General features: G+C 39.6%; 1 protein-coding gene across 2 annotated transcripts in view; it reads left to right on the forward strand.

The window, feature by feature from the left end:
- ARFGEF3 (ARFGEF family member 3) overlaps window positions 1-22,590 on the forward strand; it is a 157,475-nt gene that overhangs the window by 64,903 nt on the left and 69,982 nt on the right. The window contains exons 6-11 of one of the 2 annotated variants that reach the window (XM_081296143.1): window positions 1,211-1,333; window positions 5,488-5,530; window positions 7,925-8,003; window positions 14,923-14,961; window positions 15,396-15,500; window positions 16,333-16,666. In XM_081296143.1, the coding sequence (XP_081152269.1) occupies window positions 1,211-1,333; window positions 5,488-5,530; window positions 7,925-8,003; window positions 14,923-14,961; window positions 15,396-15,500; window positions 16,333-16,666 (723 nt within the window). The remainder of the gene's footprint in view (window positions 1-1,210; window positions 1,334-5,487; window positions 5,531-7,924; window positions 8,004-14,922; window positions 14,962-15,395; window positions 15,501-16,332; window positions 16,667-22,590) is intronic. The other variant, XM_081296144.1, reaches the window with a different exon arrangement.

Consider the following 22,590-nt stretch of genomic DNA (forward strand, 5'->3'; position numbering starts at 1 on the left):
AATCTTGGAGTTATTCCTAGAAAAAAAATGATTTAGGTAAATTAAATCCTGAGCTATGTTTTGTGAAATTGCAAGGATGAATACCTTAAAGAGAGAAAAAAAGTAGATGAATTTAAAGTATGCTTTGATTTTTATGCCCATTCCTATAGCTTCAAAAAAGAATTTAGAAGAAAACAAACAAACAAACAAACAAACAGGAAAACCCTGAAAAGTCATGACATTCAATATCATCATTATCAAATGAGGTTTGGGTTTTTGTTTTTTTTTTTTTTTCAATTGTGATTTCTCCATTAGTAACCACCAGGGAATCTTCCTGGGCTCAGCTATTCAGACTCACGAGGCCCAAGAAGGCCTTACCAGTTATTCTCATTCAGCAGATACAGGACAGGAAACAGAGGCAGGTGACATCAGGCACAGAGTTTCCACAGAGATCCTCATGCCACTCCAGAAGCTGGCCTCTGGCTTTCAAATGCCAGTGTAGGTGCAAGAGAAAGAGAGCCACATCAAATGAAGGCAGAGTCACCTTGGCTTTGGAACCCCATGTCCCAATTAAGAATCAGTGTTTCTAAAACAACTCTATGAACAGAGCCTGCAGAGCTCCCTCAGAGCATGGGATCAATTACAAGAGTCACCAAACTGAGGGAAGTCCTGTGGCTTCCCCGCAGGTATTTAGAGTTAACACAGTTATCTCCATTGAGACCCAGCATAGTAACTAGGAAACATTTTTACAGTGAGCTGTTCCACCTTTATAAAATATCCAGAAGAACACAGCTAGAGAGTCAATCCAAAGTCAAACTCATTCAGGGCAAAGAGAAAAGGTTTCAGTAGTCCTCTACCCATGCTTTATAATCTACGAATTGATAAATTCTGTTCTGTTTGGCCATGAAGGGAGCTTTTCCTGATTAATTTACAGCCACCTGAGTTTGTTCTAAATAGAATTATTTAGCTCATGTAAAACTCACTAATTTGCAGCTCAAAAGAATAAGAATGTAAGAATGGCAATCCTAGGGAAACATGACTTTTCTATTTGCTTAAAACAAATTTCCAGAGATTTTTATATACATTTATTTTCATTGAAAACTAGTCTGAAATCATGAAATCAAGCTTTCTATTTAAAAAGCATTTGGTATTCTCCCCGGTTAAAGCCAAAAACAATTGATAGTGAACAAATGCCTAGAGCTCATGTAGTGCTGTCTTCTTTCTTTCCCAGGTATGCATTGAGACATACACCTGCAGCTGTCACCAGCGTAGTATAAACACTGCTGTTCGAGCAACTCTCAGCCAAATGCTGAGTGACTTGACTTTGCAGTTACGGCAAAGGCAGGAAAACACGGTAAGCCTGAAGCACCCCACGTTCATCATGGTCTAGGTGGCATCTCAGTGCGTAACTGCAGGCTGGGTATCCCACACCTGGGATTCCCCCTTGCACAGTTACTTTCCTTTGGAAACACTAGGAAGGGCCTGCTTGTTCTGAAAGAAAACTCATTAAATGAATTAAACTGTTTAGAAATTTTCCTACCTGACCCTAAAGTCTTGAAAGTTGTTTTTCCCTATGGTTTCCATAATTGTTTAGTCAGTATTTTAAAAATTTATCTTTCTTTTAAAACTGTTACATTGAACACTTCTTAAAAGTTTATTGTGATAGTAAATTTGAAACTATGGAAAATGAATAGCAGCCAGGCACAGTAGACCACACCTGTAGTCCCACCAGCTGAGGAGGCCGAGGCAAGAGGATCGTGAGTTCAAAGCCAGCCTCAACAAAGGAAAGGCGATAAGCCCATTAATTTAGATCTCAATTTCATCTCTTTGGCTTTATCTTTTAAAAACACTAAAATGAGGAATTAAAGAATTTGACAGGATAATCTCTAAATTTCCTCTTAACTGACAACTAGAAAACTGAAGTTAAAAATGAGAAGTAATTGAAGTTAAGCACAGAATCTTAATTCCTATACAATTAATTTCTGAGCTATTTTGGATTGCAACTGAAATTTCCCTTTTTAAAAAGTAACTAATGTCATTTCAGAACACCTCTTGCAGATCTCAAAATAACTTTAATGTAAGTTATTACAGAGCCAGATTCTTAAAAAAAAAAAAATCCTCTAAATAAAATACAAAAGGACTAGGGATGTGGCTCAGTGGTCAAGTACCCCTGAGTTCAATCCCTGGTACCCAGGAAAAAAAGAGAAAGAAAAACAAATAGAGTTCATCTCATACTTTAAGATTTGGTCCTTTGTCAACTCAGAGGTTATGACAGGAGGTTCCCCTCACTGCTGGGGCTGTCAGAGTAAAGCTGCTCTTGTATTCTCTGTCGTCAGAGCCTCTCTAATCTAGAACTCCTTGCTCTAAACTTGAACAGATTGTCTAAAATGAGTTTCTAGAGAAAAATGTAAAGTAATTGGCTTCTTGTATGTATTATTTTCTGAGAATGTCAGTGAGAGGATGGGAGGATGGGCATTTTGTTTTTAAAATCTGGCTCAGTGATAACTTAGATAAAAGTTATTTTGAGATCTGCAAGAGGTGTTCTGAAATGGTATTAGTTGCTTTTTAAAATGGGAAATCTCAGTTGCAGTCCAAAATAGCTCAGAAATTAATTGTACAGAAATTAAGACTTTGTGCTTAACTTCAATTATTTCTCACTTTTAACTTCAGTTTTCTAGTTGTCAGATGATCATGGAGTTAAGGGGAATCTTAGGGATTATCAGGTTCAATTCTTTTATTCCTCATTTTACTGTTTTTAAAAGATAAAGCCCAGAGAGATGAAATTGAAATCTAAAATTAGTGGGCTTTTCATTAAGAGAATCAGAACGAAAGCCCTGGTCCCCTGACGGGCTCCCAGTCCACGTTATCAGCTCACGCATACTCTGGCAGCCAATATTTGAAAAAGGCACTAGTCTTAAAAAAATCAAATACTATTTTCTTTTATGTTTGCTGTATCCAAAGCCCAAGTTCTTGTTAAAAATTGTTTTAACTTGAGATATTACTTTAGTTTTCCCCTTATTAAAAATGATTTAATTTACCAAAAGATTTTGAATATGGTGGTTGGGAATATTAGTGTTTTTTTAATCTATAAATAGAAGCTATATTAGAAAAAGTGTTCTTAATGAAAAGAAATCTAAGCTGTTGAGAATTCGTATGTTCATACACAACCACATCGTGATAAAATACTCTAATATTAGCAATATCTTAATGATTTAAATGAAATATTTGAAAGAAACTTCATGGTTTCAAGATACTTTCAATCATTAGTTCATTTTAAAATCTTATTTTTACATGTTTAGAAAGGACGTTCACACCATGCAATGATATTTCAGTCAATGACAGGCTGGACGAGGAATGGAATTCACCATACTTCCTAGGGTGGAGTAGGCTATGTCACATGCATTCGGTGATGTTCTCACAGTAACAAGTGCTTAACAATGAGTTTCTCAGCAAATGACCTCATTGTTAAGAGACATGTGGCTGTATTGGTTTTCAAGCCAAATAATTCAATCTTTTAGCTCTTAGTGCTCTTCCAGAAGAATGGTAACAGGTGTGGTTATGGAAGTCTGGTTGATCCCACAGAGGTTATATGTCTCTGTCCTAGGCATATAATTTGTGACTACTCAGCCATCTGGTTCTGCTTATCTGTGGCCATTTAGATTCACCCCAACCAGAGGCAATATCCCAAATTAGGTAGAAACTTAGTATTTTTAATTATTTTCTATTACTCATACAATTCCTCAGAGATATAATTTCATATCCCAGAAAATGCAGTTCTCAGGATGCTAATGTTTGAAGCATTTGTGATGTCTAAGAGGGGGAAATATAAGTTTTGCCATCCAACAACTGGGTATTTTTTTTCCAATGCCATTGAAGAGAAGTCTATGGAAATGGTGAGGTTTGCTCTGAGGAGGCTGTGTGTTTCCGGGGGACACTTAACATTACCTGGGAACAATGTATATGCTTCCTATCATGATGCATCACTGATAAGACATCGAGGGGCACCTCAAATCTAGGAAGACCTACAAACAGTGGAAAGAAAACAAATAATGTAGAATGCAAAAGCATTAATATGAAGTCCATCTTCAACCTAACGTCTATCTCCACCCCCAGAATGGATTATAACTTTGTATTTTGATTTTGTATCCTCAGAAATCCTAATTTTTTTATCTATCTTTATTCTTGAATTATTTAGATAAAACTCTCATTAAATTACAAATTATTGATTTTTAAAAAATCCCCAAAATTGCCACATATAAATATTTGTGGCTAAGGATTCTTCTACCCTTGAATATAACTTGCATGTGCCTCCTCAGAAAACAATTTTCTAACCTTGTGTTTAGCCTTGTGCTGAGCTGTACAGTGGAAGCAGTGAGCTTACTGCAAATTAATGAATGGAAAATAGTAAAAATATGTGCCTGTAACAAGTTAAACACACACACACACACAAACAACACACATACACACAAACACAACAGTGCCATGGATGATTTACATTGGCTAGTGGTTAATTAGCATGAAAATAACTTCTTATATCTCCTAGTTCTCAGAGGTAGGGAGTGTGAAACATCTTCCTGTTCTTAGCTCAGTGGTCACTAGGTAATCTCTGTGTTGGGAAGGAAGTCTCATTCTATGCAAACACCTTTCCCTTCCTGTTTATCCAAGGAGCTATCTCTGCCCTTAATAGCTCTGGATCCACCTACCAACAACCGAGAGTGGCAGTGTGATAACAGGAAGTTAAAATGCTCCCCATTAACCAGGGGAGGTATGTAGGAAGAATGGAGGAATTTTGATTGGGCAAAGGGGAGGAAGTGGAGGGGAAGAACATGGGGGCAGGAAAGACGGTGGAATGAGATGGACATCATTACTCTAGGTACATGAATGACTGCATATATGGTATAACTCTACATTGTGTACAACCAGAGAAATGAAAAGTTGTGCTCCATTTGTGTACAATGAATTGAAATGAATTCTGCTGTCATGTATAACTAATTCAAACAAATAAAAAAATGGAAAGGAAAAAATATGCTCCCCATTAAATAGGAAGATGGTGCTTTTGAGATGTGGTCATCTTCCGGCTGGTATTTTGATTTTTCTTATGACTATGACACATGTCTATATCTGTGAGGGCATAGGAGCGTGCAATCTGTGTCATTGCCCTGGGATAAATTATTATCTGTGCAAAGATGAACTCGCCTCTTCAGGTAGGCAAAGCTGCAGATGGTAGCCCAGCAACATGGGATCATACAATGCTCTATGCATCTTAACTTCAGGGAAATGTGTGGACTCTTGAATGAATCTGGGAACTGATGAGTTCAGTTCTAAACATCCTACTCTCTCATAAATTCAGTGAGACATATGAATTGCCATCAAGAGCTGGACGGTGTACTAAGGTAAGGTAGCTGTGCCCAGAGCACTCAGGACGCCATTGTGTTTCCTAGTTTTTTCCATTGTTTAAGAGGATTTTTCTTGCTTAAATCTCATAATTGTGTGTGTCTCCCTCCCTAGATTATTGAAAATCCAGATGTCCCACAAGAATTCAGAAGTCAAGGTATCAAATTCAATTTTTACTAGTTCAGCTTAAAAAGTGGGTGTGAGAACACCTACTGTGTGCCTGGTGTTGGGGGTTTAAAGATGAGTGCCTCTCAGGTTACTTTACCATTCTCCCTGGAGGTTCTGCTTAGCTGTGCCTCATGAGGTATTATTTAATCAGCTGCTGTCTCCCTTCTGTTCCTGCACTCTATGCCAACTGCACCTATTCTGTTTCAACTGTATGAGAGAAATTAACTCTTTACAAACCTCCTACTCGAAGGCTGTTTTTGTGTGTGTGTGTGTGTCTGTTTGTTTTGTTTTTTATTCTGCTCTTCATGAAGCCAGGCTTAATTGCTAAAATAAAAATTTGTTAGAGGATTATAAAAACCTGGTTGACATACATTCTTATTGCACTAGAATTATATTTGTCAAATACCAATTTATTGACATGAAAAATGAGTCATCGTACAGGGAGTTTTGCAGACAGCCCAGTTTAAGTTACAGATGAAATCAAGTTAAGAAACTTCTGACTGAGCCACAGGAAAAGAAAGAAAAAATGAAGGTATACAGATAATTGACAAGTAATTCAATTGTTAAAAATGGCTTTGACATTCTGAGATGTGAAACACTTCAAATCACCTAATTAAAACTTTATAGGTTTTATTTCAGATTTTATTCAGTAATATTAAAAATGTTGGGAAAATATGCTGTTCTTTTATATTTTTTACCAGTTAATAATAGGGAGAAAGGGTGGGGATGGGGAGAAAATGAGAAAGGGAGGGAATGAAAGGGAGAGAGAAAAACAGCTAAATGCCAAAATTAGGAGAAAAAAATGGAAATAGGGGAAATGAGAATGAGAAATGCTTTAAGTCATTTTCTCTGAAGCATCACAGTGGTGCAGTTTTTTTCCCATCATGCCATGATCTTGGACTGTGTTCCAGAAAGTGTTTTAGCATCTTTTCTGCTTTTGAAGCTCTCAGTGATAGGCCACAAGATTCTCCACCTGTCCTTTCCTCTCTTTTTGGCTATTACATTCTCATGAAAGCTCACTTTAACATAGGACAATTTTATAAGCTGAAAAGAGATTTGGGTTGGGGATGTGGCTCAAGCGTTAGCACGCTCGCCTGGCATACAAGGGGCACTGGGTTCGATCCTCAGCACCACATATAAATGAAATAAAGATATTATGTCCACCGAAAACTAAAAAATAAATATTTTTTTTAAAAAAAGAAAAGGGATTTAAAGTCCTTTTGGTGAAGGACACATCTCTAAAAATTCTTTTTGTAAGGAATTAATGGAGGGCCTCACTTGAAGTTTATCTAAAATTGAGCTTAAGAATCTATTTATTTTAAATTGTTTTATCATTATACCTTATGATTTATTAATTTCTTTCCTACATTTGAGGTCTTAAATTTTGAGGATCAGTCACTTGTTTCTCTTTCCCCTGCCCCCCTCCATCTCTTTCTTTCTCTCTTACACCCTTGCTATTGTTCTCTCCATCTCTGTTGACGTCATGGTCCTTCATTCATATTTACGTCCACCAGATGCTTTGCCACCTTGGTATAGATCCTTACAGGCTGTTGTTGTTGTAAACAAATGCTTCCACTTATTATTTCGCTTTGCCCAACCATTCTGTGCAATCTGTGTTATTTATCTCCTTTGCCCTAAGGAAAACCAAAGCTTTCCAGGCTTATACAATCAGCAAGTTATGAACCTGTGCTTGAACAGATTCCAAATTCCAGCCCTTTTTTTTCACACAGTGCTTCTGTGGGAGTTTTAATTCTAGTTTCTGGAAATTAGAATATGTCTGGAGGGGAAAGTTATTTTTCTGATATTGCTGGTTGCTCCATTACCAACAAAGACCATGCGCCCTCCAGATGCTGGACAAATAGTTACAGAAGGTGAAGGTGGTGATTGAATTATTTGCCCCCCCCCACACACACACCCATGCCTGGTTTCTAGTTCCAAATGCCTGTCTTTTTTCTCCATGCTTCCATATTTTGTGTCTCTGGGATGCAATTCAGCTCTGCCTCAAAGTCCCAGAAATTCAAGAAATCAGAATGAGGGATTTGTAGATAGCCCAGTGGTCTAAAAATTGAGAAAATCATTATCAGTTGTGTTGTTTCTCAAATTCACCAAACATCCTTTCATTAAGTGGGAATGAATTTTATTTATAATAAGAAACAGTTTATTATTTTCTTCCTGGACTATTTTTTGTTTGTTTCACTTTAAAAAGGGAGGACGACATTTCATTCTTTTTGTGATTGTCTTGGGAGCCTAAGGGAGGCTCCACATCTGCAAACCATCTTCTTAGTCCCCAAAAACATCAAAGGCAGAGGATGGGAAGGAGCATTGAGAGGGCTGCCAGTGGCCCCAGCGGTGACTAATGCCTGTAACCTCCTCTGTTTTGAAGGGTCAACAGTAGAGGCCCTCTGTGATGATGTGGTCTCTGTCCTCACTGTCCTGTGTGAGAAGTTACAAGCCTCCATAAAGTAAGTGCTTTTCTGCTGTCACTCTTATCCACCAATGGTCTATTTCTGAAATATTGTCTGTCTACAGCATCACTTAAAATTGCAGATTATAGGGACAGTAATTCCCTCCCACTGGGATACACCTGTCATTCCTGAGAAATGTATTCAGAGACCTCAGGCAATCCCAAAATGTCAAATACCATTACCAAAGGGTATAATTTTCTGAAGTGAAAATGGGAAAACAACATCTCGCAAAGAGGAGTTAATCCCTGGTGCGTGGAGCTGAGTGGAGCGGATGTTGGGCTAAGAGCTGGCTGATGTGGGGGCTGCTGCTACCTCGGGTGTAGCCCTGCTGTGTGACTGTGAATGACTCTTCTCATTGAACTGTGCTGCACTTTCTTCCTCTGTTGAATAACAGGGTTGGATCATGTGGACTTTCTCTATTTCTTCTTTTAACTATACCTAAGCCTGTGAGCTCATATGCCTAGCTTTAAAAAAGGGTGTGTTACTCTGACTTTATATAATCTCAGTTACATACCAGTTTAATCAATGGTATTAATTCACTTAGGCCATGTCTCCTGCTAACTCTCCATGCAGTAAGTTAAGACAACTTCTGCATCTGGTTGTAGCCAAGTTATAAAACAGCCAGACTTTCCAAGGTGGGTTGAAAAGACTCCACCAGCTACCTATATGGTGATTGCAAAATTTTACCACAAGAAAAGATTCTGAAGTGCCCTTTGAATTATGAAAGACACATTAAACTATCATTTACTGGTATCTAGGACATTTGATAATGAAGATAATGTTTATTTGTAGAATTTTAAATATGGTAATGATTTGGAGTCTGGATTAGTTGCAGACTTGAATGAAGTCTTTCACTTTTCTAAAAACATTGCAGAAAATTTTGTTTTGTTTTTTCAGACTCAGGATTACTTTAAAGCTAAGCTTAGAAGTGCTCTTAAGAGTTATCAAATGGTTTCTGTATCGATTTATCCGTTGCTCCTCTAAGTTGCCTGCCTACTTTAACTAAATGAAACTCTCTTTACATCAGGCACTTAAAGGTCAAATACATAGAGACAGAAAAGAAAATGGTGGTTACAAGGTTTGGGGGTTGAGAAATGGAGAGAGTAGCAAATACGTAAGATGAATAATTCAAATGACCTGATGTGCAACATGAGGACTATAGTTGTCAACAGTGTATTTATTCAGGATTTTTGCTAAATGAGTAGATTATAGATGCTCTTGCCATAGCAGGGGAAAATGCATAACTGAGGTGATAGATATGCTCATTTGTTTCATAGCACACAAAATGGAAAGGTCTATTTAATTCATGGACAGTATAAACCAAAAAGAAATGGCATTTCACTTGTTTCCCACCCTCCCCCCTCAAGTTTCTCCCACCCCCAGACCCTACACAGGAGGCAGGTCTGGACTTTCCCCTTCTGGAGGAATGAGCCTAACAGTAGATAGGATTTCAGAGGGTCCTGCTGTCCCCTGCTCAGTTCCCCACTTTCTTGGCTGTAGAGAGTTGGAACTGTAGAACTGACACTCAGACTACTGTCCTAACTTGAGAGCTCTGGCACCAACTGCAGTGACCCACCAGTAGGGTCCCCCTGCCACCAGATTTTCTGGGAACCATCTCAGGATGCACCTGCTGTATAAAAGTATAATCATCTTCCCTCACTCTCAACAGAGTCCTGCTCCAGATGGGTTAGATATTCACTCTACTCATCAGCAAGCAGGGTTTTGATCTCCTCTAGTCCTAACTTCTCCCCAGCCCTGTCCAGTTCTTACCCATCACAGAAGAATCAGCTGTTACATCAGAACTGGGGTATGTTTCCAGTGGTACGTTCACTCCTAAGACTCACTCAAGAGTGAGGTTTGGTCACTGGTGGCCCAACTGCATTATCTTTCTTGGGTTACCTGGGTTTAAATCACTGTTCTACTTCTTATTAGTTCTTAACTTGGGGCAAAGATCTTAACTACCCCAAGCTTATGTATTCTATACAGTAATTAACATTATTCTTGGGATGACTGTATAATATTAGAAGTACAAAATATTTTAGGATTTTTATAAGATGGAATGAGGAAATTCACTTAACAGATGGATAGTCAGTATCCATCAGACAAAGATTACTAGGAACAGAGGTGAACAAAAGCTGGGCTCATTAACTCATTACAGTGAGAGGGTCTGTACGCCATGGGAAACAAGGAGCTTCAAGTAAAAGGATGTTCAGAGGAATCATGATAGGATTTGAGCTTGAATTAGGTGATGTTGGAGCAGGTAAAAAGAATTGAGAGTTATGTTCAAGGATTGAGTGATTTCAGAAAGTGAGGTCCATTCTAGCACTGGACACCTGAGATTCTATCTAATGCACGAGGGGAACAGGTTGGAGCTAAAGTTGTCACTGGAGAAGAGGTACGGCATCACTCACAGGGGTGGGGACACTTGGTCACTTTGTGGTTGTGTAGAACTCCCTCCTTTTTAACACTAGTTCAGACAGGTTGTTGACAGGCTTCCATCCTGTGTGTTCCGTCACAACTGTGCGGGGTCCTCATCTGATGTGGACATTCTTTGGCATGGTTTATGTTCCTCAGGAGAGCACCTCAGCCAGCTGACAGCAGCTAGGTAGTAGCCAGCCATCAAGACTCCATCCTAGGTCTTAGCGTTGTCAGAAGATAAAACAAAAAGCAAAGGAAAACTAATAAGCTAAACATTTTTTTTTCTGGGAAAAAACTGAAATTTTTTAAGTTGCAGAAAATTAACACTTAGCCATCAGAATAAGTCAGAATGAGCCTGTACCTCTATAAATGGTAGACTTAAGATGTACCATTGCTCATTGGTTAGAAAAGAATCCTCACCTAGGTCCAGTAAGTGCTTGGCATTAAATTTGTGATTCTTTAAACCTGAATGGCTTCAGGGATACCTCCCCCAATCTGGGGGCAAGATCACCTGGTTTACCCAGGACAGTTCAACTAAGCCTGTTTTGTAATTGTTAAAGGCATTTATATTTGATTTCTTTAAGGAAGTGTTCTACTTAGCAAGTGGAATTTTTAAAATTATATAGTGTCTAGCATATAGCAAATATGTTAGACACTATATAAATATCAAAATATATTTGATATATTTTGTTTCTAAACTGGTTTGTTTTCTTTCAGAGCTATGGGTTGCTAATTCTAGCTTTGGGTGCAGTTAGGAGCCCTGAGCTCTTTAGAATAAAAATTTGACTGTCATTTGTTAAGAAAATACATTGAACAAACATACATTGTGTGTGTGCACGTACATACACACAAGAAATCAAAGGTCATGGATTTCTGTTGGTTACTGAAAACAGTTCTTAACCCCATGACTTGAGAATAGGCATTAAATGAGAAAAATAATTCTTGTGATGCATATGTACTTTCTAGGGGTTCTCACTGAATACTGGGTCAAAAGTAACTTTATGTACACTGGAAAAGAGCCTGATGGTTTTGATAGGATTTTCATAGTCTTGACTGGTTATTTTGATGCAGTTCCCCTGGTCATAATTCTGCCTCCAGAACTCATTTGCTTTGTTTGATATTGGTCTTTCTCATCATGAGTCCTCACCATTTGGGTGTGTAGGGGCATTGCTAAAGAAGCTCAACACAGTGTGCTTGGTACCGCTGAGAGAGGAAGCCTCTAAATCCACTGGCCCAGTCATGCCAGGCCCTTGTACCCGGTGTTCTATTCTTTCTCCTTAAGTGCTCTTATCTGTATGGTTCCTTCTGATTTTACTACCTTAATTCCTTTATTTCTATTATGAGAACTTGACGCCTCCTCTACCTTCTAAATAGGTTCTTTATTTAATATCTCACAACCATCAGTACTTCCCAACAACCATTTCCAAAATCAGTGCCCATATATTTCATAGGGCTTTGCCTTGGTAGGGGAATATATCCTTGATATGCTCAATCTCTCAGCAATATTCAGAAAATATATTAAGGTACACGACACAACTCACCCGTGTGCCTTGGTGATGTGGTATTAATAGAGTTCTATATTAGGCAAGATGAGTTACATGATCCTATTTAAATCCAATAATTTTTGGAAGGATAATTGGGCTTAGAGTAATATTTATTCATTCTCTGCCTGTCTGTCACTGCCACCCTGTCCCAGCCTCCCTCTCCTCCTGGCGCAGAGTGTCAGGCATGAGTCTATAGCAGAACAGTCTTGAAATCCATGAGGGCAGCCCATGAGGGGTGTGTCATTTTTTCAAACTCCATTCAACTCCTTACACAATTATTCGATGCCCTTTCTCCTTTATCAAACTAAAAACAAATCCCTATTTAAGGAGGGCAGAGTCAAATGGTTTTTAAAAAGAATTCTAAGAACTCCAGAGATCCCAAACATGTTGCCCTGCTGGATGCTAGATTCTTTTTGATCTTGCACATGCCACGTATTTGTCTACAGCTGTGCAAGTCTGAAAGGCACCCATCTTTTATCTGCCCAGTGGGGGTCATTGGTGGAAGGTGCTTACATTTTAAAGAGCTCTCTTAATGGCATGACTCATGCAAGGCCACACCCATCCTCCAGACTGCTGCAGCCCACAGAAAAGCTGCTGTGTGCAGTCTCCAAGGAGACCTCTGGGCCAGTTACCTTGGTGATGCATTCCCTGTCAGCCCAGCTGATGCCTCGGGACTGAGATATTCACTGTGACACACTTTACACACTTTACTTACAGGAACCTTGACTATAGCTTTTCTCTAAACTTATTTCTGATGATTTCAGAAACTGAGAACTTATTTTTCTATAGTTATTTTAGTTTTCCGATGTTAGACTGACAGTTTGAGAAAGATTACATCAGGGCATTTAATAACTATTTTTCCTAGTAATGGATCCAGTGATTGGTCAGAAAGATTAACTTGCAACTACAGCAAAGGCCATCTTTCCAAAACTGATTTTTTCCAGTGCAACTTGGGGTTGATATTGTGATCCTCCTGTTTTGCCCTCTCCAATCTGTTCATGCTAAAGCACCCAGAATGAACATTCTAAAACAAAAATCCTACTTGTCACTCTCCTATGCAGAATGAAGTCCAGGCATCTTAGCATGATCTGTGTGACCCATCCCCTCTGGCCCCTGCCCACTTCTCCAGCCTGCCTCTTGACTATACCATCTTCATGTCCTGTGTTTCAGCCAAACACCTCTTAGTCCAAATTTCTTCCTCCTCCTTCCCCGGCTTCACACCCACCCACTCCCCAACTCATCCATGTGACAGGCTCCTCCTTGAACTTCAGGTCTCCATATAAGATTCCATTTCTTGTGGAAGTTATTTCTGGATTTTTCTAAGGAAGAGCCCCTCCTAGGGGGTCTCATAGTTGTATTAAATTACTCTTTTACAGCACTTCCCATTAGTACTTGATCTATTTATACGTCTGTCTAATTCTGTAAGAATGAAGAACATGCCGTTCCAGCGCAGGAACTATGTCTTGTTCAAAAGTATAGGAATACGTATAGGAAGAGGAACCTAGAAACAGGAGGCACTTACCCAGCCCACAAATGGCTAGTTATTTCTTGCCTTTCTTACTCTTCTCCACCTATCACCTTCCTCTTGACAGATAAGAGTAATAATTTTTTATGATGTCTCAGTCCTGACCCATCTCCCTTCCATCCTCAGAGGGTCTGGTGGAGTATATCCACATATAGGTGACATTCCAATTTCCAAATAATGGCATTATTTTAACCATTGTGCAGGTTTTTGGATGAAGGATATCTTTTTAAAATATGAGTCAGCAAACTTTTGTAAAGAACCACATACTATCTGTCTCCTGTTTGATTTTGTTTGGTTTTGTAACCCTTTTCAAATGTAAAATCATTTTTTGATTTCCAGGCCCTGGGCAGGATTTTTCCCCTGTGCTGTAGCTTACCAACAAGTTTTAGAATGCAATGTCAATTTTAGGGAATTTAGTGTAGCATTCAAATGAGGGATCCTCCCCCCACCCCACCCAGCCTCTATCTTCCTGTCCTTCATCTTTCAATTGCAGGATCTTCCTTATCTAGGCAGGTGTACGAATGTAAGTTTCTGGACTTTGGGATAGTCAGCTTTTCTTCTCTCCCTGCCTCCTTAAATTTCTAGTTGGCCTGTCGGGAGTCTTGACTTTCCCTTCTATCTACTTCTGCTGGGAGTTGTTTGAACTGTTGAAAACCCTAGGCTTCCTTTTAACATTTGCTTATTTTAAATTAGGAAAAAAGAGGTAAACTAAAAATATTTTTTTTCAGCAGATGTCTCCTTTTTCTGAATATTTTATTCCAAAAAGCCTCCTACATGGATCATCTTTAAAGGATATGTATGCGTAGTAAATGTGTCCTTGAAAATTAAAAAATTTCTCACCACTATTGGTCTCTCTTACCACCTACTGGGATTTTAATACTTTCTAGTGGGCTGGAGAGAAAAAAAAAATCTGCATGTATAAGAGTGTGCTTCCTTCCCATAAAGTTGTCTGATTTTTTTTGTCTGCATCTACTGAGAAACCCTATAATAATAATTTGAGGGAAAATAATTTTTGCATTGAAAAACAATGTTTCCTCTATAAATAAGGAGGGTCAAATGTGAGTAGGAAAGAATTGACCAATTAAAGGATAATGTGTTAAAGGTTTTCTTGAAACATTTAGACAATTAAACAAAATTAACATATCTACATAAACTGTAGGTTTTTATTAATATGATAATTTTGTTTATTAATTGTAGTAAATGTATTGAACTAATATAAGATCTAAGAGGAGGATAAACCATGTGTGAGGGGTGGGTAAAGTATAACTATGTTTCATGCTCAATTTTTACAAAAATCTATCAAAAACTATTCTATAATGTGAATCTTAATTTAAATAAATCAGCCTAACTGTATTACTTTGTTAGCACTGCCGTAATAAAGTACAAAAAAACTGGATCCTTTAAATAAGAGACATTTGTTTTCTCACAGTTCTGGAGACTGCAAGTCCAAGATCAAGGTGTCACCAGGGTTGGTTTCTTCTGAGGGCTGTCGGGGGATCTGTTCCCAGCTGTCTCCTTGGCTTACTGAAGGTCATCTTCTCCCTGTGTCTCTTCACATTAACCTGCCTCTATGCACACCTCTGTGTCCAAATTCCTGTGTTTTTTCAGGACAATGGCATGTTGACTTAGGGACTATGCTAACAACTTCATTTTTAACTTGCTTACCTCTATAAAGACTTTTTTCTAAGTAAGATCACATCCTGAAGTACTGGGGAGTGAGACTTCAGCCTGTGATTTTGGCAGGGAAAGGACACAATGCAACCCATAATATTAACCACTGCCCCCCGCAGATTTGTGCTTCAGTGATACCTAACATGTTTAAAGTGTTTTTCTATAGCACCCACACTTTAATTCTGCCTTGTATTGTGTCTGCATTTGTGTGTTGGTCTTGCTCTTCCCCAGTGACAGCCAGCAGCTGCAGCTTCTGTACCTGGAGTGCATTCTATCCGTGCTCAGCAGCTCCTCCCCTTCCATGCACCTGCACAGGGGCTTCACGGATCTCATCTGGTAAGCACCTACTCCTAAGTACCCCACCCCAGCCCAAGGGTGCCTTGCAGCTGCGTTCCCAGCCCCTTTCCAGGGTGCCTGTGACCTACCAGGAGTTTCACAAAAGTCTTGTAAGGAAAGTGCGGGAATTACACTTACATGCATCAGAGCAAAATTCAGAGAGAAAATGATGATTATTATAACAAAATATGCTTCTGAGGCCCTCTTACATTTTGTTTACATGGTAGGGTCATGAAGAGAGGCCCCAAGAGATTTTTGTGGGTTCTCAGTTTGTTATAAAAGCCTATAAATGCACCAGAAACCAATGCAGGGAAGAGATATTGAACTGTCCTCTACTATAGTACATTCTTCTCTCAACCTGAAAACCAGTCACCTACTTAAAATCAGAGATTTCTAGAAGTGACAGAGATTTCTACAGGCAGCCAACTGGTTTCTCTGGGTCTCTGGGCATATTGACAGGGAGAGAGCTGAATGATAGATGTTAATATGGGATTTCAAATTAACTTCTTAAATCAGAAATAATTGTTATTTATAGTAAAAGTGAAACTTTAAGGTTTTTAGCATTTTGAGCCTATTTCTTCACATAAGATGGTTTCTTAACGCTTCTCTGGATATTTTTATTTAGTTAACCTTAGCCCAAGAAATGAGGAAAAATATCATTGATACATCCAAAAGGGATGGGGAGACTTGGAAATCTAGGACAGAATGTAGTCCAGCAAAGGCGCAGTGCCAGCTCAGCGCATCCTGGGCACTTCTGTGGCACCGGTGTTGCCCCCGTGTGGTAGGCACATTTTATTGTGTGGCTCCCAGTGAAATTTATCTTTCCTCCCAGGAAGAACCTCTGCCCCGCCCTCATCGTCATCCTGGGGAACCCCATTCATGACAAAACCATCACCTCTGCGCACAGCAGCAGTACCAGCGCCAGCGTTGAGCAGGACTCCACCGCCCCGGCTGTTTCTGACCATGGCCGGGGCTCGGGCTGCTCCTGCACAGCGCCAGCCCTCAGCGGGCCAGTGGCTCGCACCATCTATTACCTCGCCGCTGAGCTGGTTCGGCTGGTGGGGTCGATGGACTCCATGAAGCCCGTGCTCCAGTCCCTCTACCACCGCGTGCTGCTGTATCCACCACCCCAGCACCGCGTGGAAGCCATCAAGATCATGAAAGAGGTAGGGAGCGTGGGAGGGTGCCACCCACTCTGCCCACGGGGCTCAACACAGAGTCCTACACACAGGATGCGCTCAAAATGTTTGCTAATCTTTTAGTGGCACTTTGTTGCTGCCGTTGGAATCCAGGAACAGATGGTAGCTCTAAAATCAGGGTGGTTATGTGTGTGTTGAGAGCCAGGGTAAGGAAGGGTTTGTAACACTCATGGAGGCAAAGCCATTTGATAATTAGCTACGTGTTTGTTAAAACTCCAATAAATGTCTGGGTGTGGTGGTGCAAGCCTATAATCCCAGAAGCTCGGGAGGCTGAGGCAGGAGGATCACGAGTTCAAAGCCAGCCTCAGCAAAAGCGAAGTGCTATGCAACTCAGTGAGACCCTGTCTCTAAATGAAATACAAAATATGGCTGGGGATGTGGCTCGGTGGTCCAGTGCCCCCGAGTTCAGTCCTTGGTACCTGCCCCCCCAAAAAATCTCCATTAAATGTGCACCTGAGTGAGCCCTAGGATGAGAGTTTATTCTTAGGTCCTGTTTGTGCAAATATGTGTTTACTTACTTTTGCCAAAATTGGATCTCAAAATGATTTTATACTCAGGTTATATATTATCCATAAAAAGAGCTTTACTAATCTCTTCCTGCTAAAAAGAATCCCTTTGCCCACCCCACATCCCCATGACTCATTTCTTCCAAATGTGGTGACCTCAGTGAGGATATAAAGGTTGTCTAGCTGGTTGTTGCCATCCCAATGTGCTACTTATAGTTTTGAGGAAGAATTAGGGTTATTTAGAAAGAACTTTGAAAAAGGATTCCCTGCTTTTTCCCCAAAGAGGGGGGGAAAAAGTGATCAGAATTTTTGTTTTTATGGACTTGCTTATAAAAATCAAGTTACATTTTTCTTAGAGTAACTAACCACTCCCCTCTCAAATCAGAATAATGAAATCTCTTTGTTCATGATTCATTCATTTTTTTAGCAATACTTGCTACCAAGTACTAAAACCTAAATTTAAAAAAATGTAAAACATTTCTTACATAATTGATTATTAAAATTTTTAAGATGAGCTGGCTGGGGCAACTGCTGCCCTACTGGGCTTAGGTGGTGTTCGCTCACCGAATCCCCAGGTGAATCTGTGGTTATTGTATTCCTAAGACCCTCATTCTGCCAGTGCAGGTGGTATGTCATCTTTCAGCCTTGGCACTCCGGTCATACTTTCTCTTGCAGGTGGTAGAATAGCAACATTTGCCACAGGTTGACTTCTGAGGTGGTAGAGCCTCAGACACACAGCAGTGGGGTCACGTATTTGCGAATTATTGCCACACTTTCAGTGATGGTTCTTTATCATCTCACTCTTGCAGCTGAGACCAAAGAGAAAAATTTGAATTGTTTCTTTCTATTGTTTTAATGAAATCTGACTAACAAACAGTGGAAAGTTCTGACCCAACATTTCTAGAAATGAAGGAGTGACTTTGATTTATTTCTGGTTAGGAAAATTCGTGCACACAATAATAATTGTTGCGTTTTTTCCTTCTATTTGCCAGGCACTTCATATATATTACCTTTAATGTCTGTAGTAACTTTGTAAGGTTGGATATCAGCTTCATTGTTACCAAAGAGTGTTGCTGGTTTTTTTCCTTCCAGAGCTTCAAGCAATATCAATCAAAAGGGCAGCTTTAGGAACTGATCACCATTAGGCTAGTGAGGACATCACAGCTTTGGATGTCACCACCCAGATGGCAGGGACCCTCTCCCAGGGACCTGCTCTGCCTCTGTTAAACTTGTTACTTAGCAGAGAAGAGAGAAAGCCTGCTCAGCTCCTCCTCCTCAATCCACAAGTCAGGTCAGGGCTCCCCCTTCACCTGGAAGAAGTGCAACAAGGGCACAAGAGAGACTCCAATTATTCCTCCACTGGATGCTCCACATAGAACATGAAGTCAGGGGAAAGGGATTTTCTGTCCCACAAAGAAACTAAGGCTTTAAAAGGTCAAATGATTTCCCAAGATTTAAAGAAAGAGAAAAGGTACAGACCTTGATCTCCCTGACCTGAAGCCCATGGTCCTATTCTAACCCCCCCTTATTTCTGGACTTGACACTCATATGACAATACAAATGATTCCAATAGACACTTTTCTGACCCCGGGCAGCTCCCCACTTCTGAAGCCCAAGGATGAGAGTCAGGATTCAAACCCACTTCCTGTCATTCACCAGTTAGGTGATAGTAGGTTAATTCTTTGAATTTATAGTTTTCTCATCTGCACTTTATTAGGATATCCCAAAGTTTACAAGTTCAAAGTGCAACAGTTTGCATAAGTACTTTATAAGTATAAAATCCCTGATATGTGGTGCACTGATTATACCCATGAGGAAGAGGAAAATGAAACATATGGAGGTTGAAAATAGCTGGTCCAGTTCTGACTCACCTCCCTTTCTCCTGTCTACCCTTTTCCTTTTGTCTTATATAACTTGTTCATAAATCACCACTGTTAACAATTTTGCCATTGCCAGGGCTCTTTAGTGGCTCCTTGTTGCCTCTCTTACCAAGTTTGAATTGCTCTGCTGTTTCCAGAGCCTTCTGCCAGCATTCTTGTTTCTCGTCATTTCCCAGGATGCACCATTCTGTCTCTCTGACCCACTCTAATCCCCACTTTCCTTCCTCTATTCAGTCTCTTGCCCCTATTCTCATGGGCCACTGCCACCCCACAGAGTTGAGTGATTACAACAGGAGGGACCCTGTGATTCTTCTCTCCCTGGAGGCAGTATGCCCATTTTACAGATGGTGAAGCCAAAGCTCTGAAAAGAGAAGTCAGTTGTCCAGAATTCTATATCTTATGAACAGTAAGACTCAGATGTGAATCCAGGTGTTCTCAGTTCAACTGCCTCTTTGCTATCAAAATTCTCTTCCTTTGTGTCTGTCCCCTCAGATCACTGATCTTGCTCTTTTAAAAACTCTGTGCACCATTTAGCAATTGACTATATGTCCCAATAAGCCGATTGCTTCACAATATGTCTCCTCAACTATATTTTTATGTGTATTGCTTTTGTATTTTCCCCCAAATATTTAACACTACAGTGCTTGAATCGGAACATGTTTAATACATTTTGACTTGATAACAGATGGAACTGGAGATAAAGGAATACCTAGTAAAAGCAGCCATAGCCTTTCCTTTCCCTCAGAATTGACAGACGTTGGAGCTTTTGTGACCCATGGTAGAGCCACTTGACATCTGCGTGATAAGGAAATACAGTCAGCCCTTCTTTTCCATTGGTTCCACATCAGAGGATTCAAACAACCATGACTCAAAAATACTGGGGGGAAAATTATGTCTGTACCAAAAATTATATCCTGCCATTATTCTCTAAACAATACAGAACAAAAAACCATTAAATTGTATTAGACATGATAAGTAATCTAGGGATGATTTAAAGTATATTTAAAGTAAGGTGTAGGTTGTATGCAAATGCTATGACATTTTATGTGAAAAACTTGAGCATCCTCAGATTTTACTGTCCACAGAGGAGACTGGAACGAGTCCCCTGAGAGGACTGTACCCTTCATGTGTTGAATGTGTTTTACACAATTTCTCCACTGCAGAGGAAATTAGTTATGTTTTCCCCTGCGCCCAGATTTTTCTAGTTTCCCAGGTCATTTTGCAGAGATAAGGTTAGAATTAGACAACTTAATCTGAGCAGTGTGTCCAGCCAGGGAGTCCAGCAGATGAATGGGGCCCAGGCTGTTCTGAAAAGCAGTGCCTCTGCTTTATACAACAAAACCCATAATTTGGTAAATTTGGTAACCTAGATACCAAAATGTACGGGGTTTATGCCTACAAAGAAAGCCACTCAGTACCCAGGATGTTTGTTTAGCCTTTTAGAATTTAAATGCTTGGTTGATTATTTCCCTGTTCTTATTCTCCAATGTCACTCAGCCATAGGCACTATGTATCTATTGTTCCAAAACATACAGGACATTGTGGTTCTCAAAGTACATTCTCTTTTCTTTTCCCACTTTTACCCACAAAATTCAGTTATGAAAAATTACACATTGCCACCTCTTGTCTCTGCTGTGTTGGGCATCAGAAGGAATTCCTATTCTTCACCAGACCCGGCTCACCCACTGATCCCACGCCCCTCACACCTACCTAAGAAGCCAAGCATGAAAGGGTCTTGTCTTTTGTTATTTGTTAAAGGTCTTCAGAAGCCAAGTCCCTCCATCTCCTTCCCCTCCAGATTCTGAAGCAATTAACAAATAAATACAAAAATTAATGTAGGAAGTAAAATACAGTTTGTCTAATTTGTTGCTAGTAAAGGTAGATTAGAGAATGTGGTAGATTCTAAGAGAAACCAAGATTTCGAATTCTTATGCCTGAAATAGAGCATTTCAGATTTCCTGGTGTAGGGAATTTCAAATTTCTATTCCTAAGCCATAGAACACTTTCTTAGCATGCACAAGGCCCTGGGACCAATCCCCAGCACCAAACAAGAGCAAAACTCCTGTCCCTGGAAAGAGCACTTACCCTTTCAGTAGGAGAGGAGTAGATAGAGGCCCATAGGTCCAGCCACTGAAGTACAGGCCTGTGGGGAGAGGGAGGGAAAGAAACAGGAGGAGGTGGGGAGGGGGAGAGAAAGAGACACAGACCTGGATGACATTAGTCCCAGAATAATCATTTCTGTCTTGCTGTCAATGAAATGTGGGGAAAGGGTAGAAGTGTCATTCTGTACCCCAGATATCAAAAGTTTCTGAATTTTTTTTGGTATATGATTTACTTCATAACTTCCTTTGAGCAATCTCTTCTGTAATACTTCAAGAACCCATATTTAATACACTAAGTATTTGAAAACCTATGATAAATATATTTTGAAATATTAAACTTATAACTTTTTATTGGTACATATTTATACAGATTAGTGAATCCACTAATTTGGGCATATTTATATATTTATAAAAGCAGATTTTAATTAATTACACTTCTGAAACCTCCCCCACTATTCTTTCCTCCCTGCCCCAGTATCCTTCTTTTTTTTTAATTAATTAATTTATTTATTTATTTGTTCTAATTTGTTATACATGACAGCAGAATGCATTCCATTTCATTGTACACATATGGAGCACAATATTTCATTTCTCTGGTTGTACATAAAGTAGAGTCACACCATTCATGTGTTCATATATGTACCTAGGGTAATGATGTCCATCTCATTCCACCATCTTTCCTATCCCCGTGCCCCTTCCCTTTCTCTCCTTCCCCTTTGCCCTATACAAAGTTCCTCCATTTCTCCCATGCTCCCCCCCACACATTATGTATCAGAGAAAATATTTGGCCTTTGGTTTGGGGGGATTAGCTTACTTTAACTTAGCATGCTATTCTCCAGCTCCATACATTTACCTGCAAATGCCATGATTTTATTCTCTTTTGATACTGAGTAATGTTCCATTGTGTATATATACCACAGTTTCTTTATTCATTTATCTACTGAAGGGCATCTAGGTTGGTTCCACAGTTTAGCTATTGTGAATTGAGCTGCTATAAACATTGATATAGGTGTGTCCCTGTAGTGCTGTTTTTAAGTCCTTTGGGTATAAACTGAGGAGAGGGATAGCTGGGTCAAATGGTAGTTCCATTCCAAGTTTTCTAAGGAATGTCCATACTGCTTTCCAGATTGGTTGCATCAATTTGCAGTCCCACCAGCAATTTAAGAGTGAGCCTTTTCCCCCACATCCTCGCCAAAACTTGTTGTTTGTATTCTTATGCCATTCTGACTGAAGTGAGATGAAATCTTAGTTTTGATTTGCATTTCTCTAATTGCTAGAGACGTTGAACATTTTTTCATATATTTGTTAATTGATTGTATATCTTCTGAGAAGTGTCTATTCAGCTCCTTCGCCCATTTATTGTTTGGGTTATTTGGGGTTTTTTTGGTGTTCCATTTTTTGAG

This window comes from Spermophilus citellus, assembly GCF_964194105.1.
Source record: "Spermophilus citellus genome assembly, chromosome: 5".
NCBI classification, from domain to species: Eukaryota; Metazoa; Chordata; class Mammalia; order Rodentia; family Sciuridae; genus Spermophilus; species Spermophilus citellus.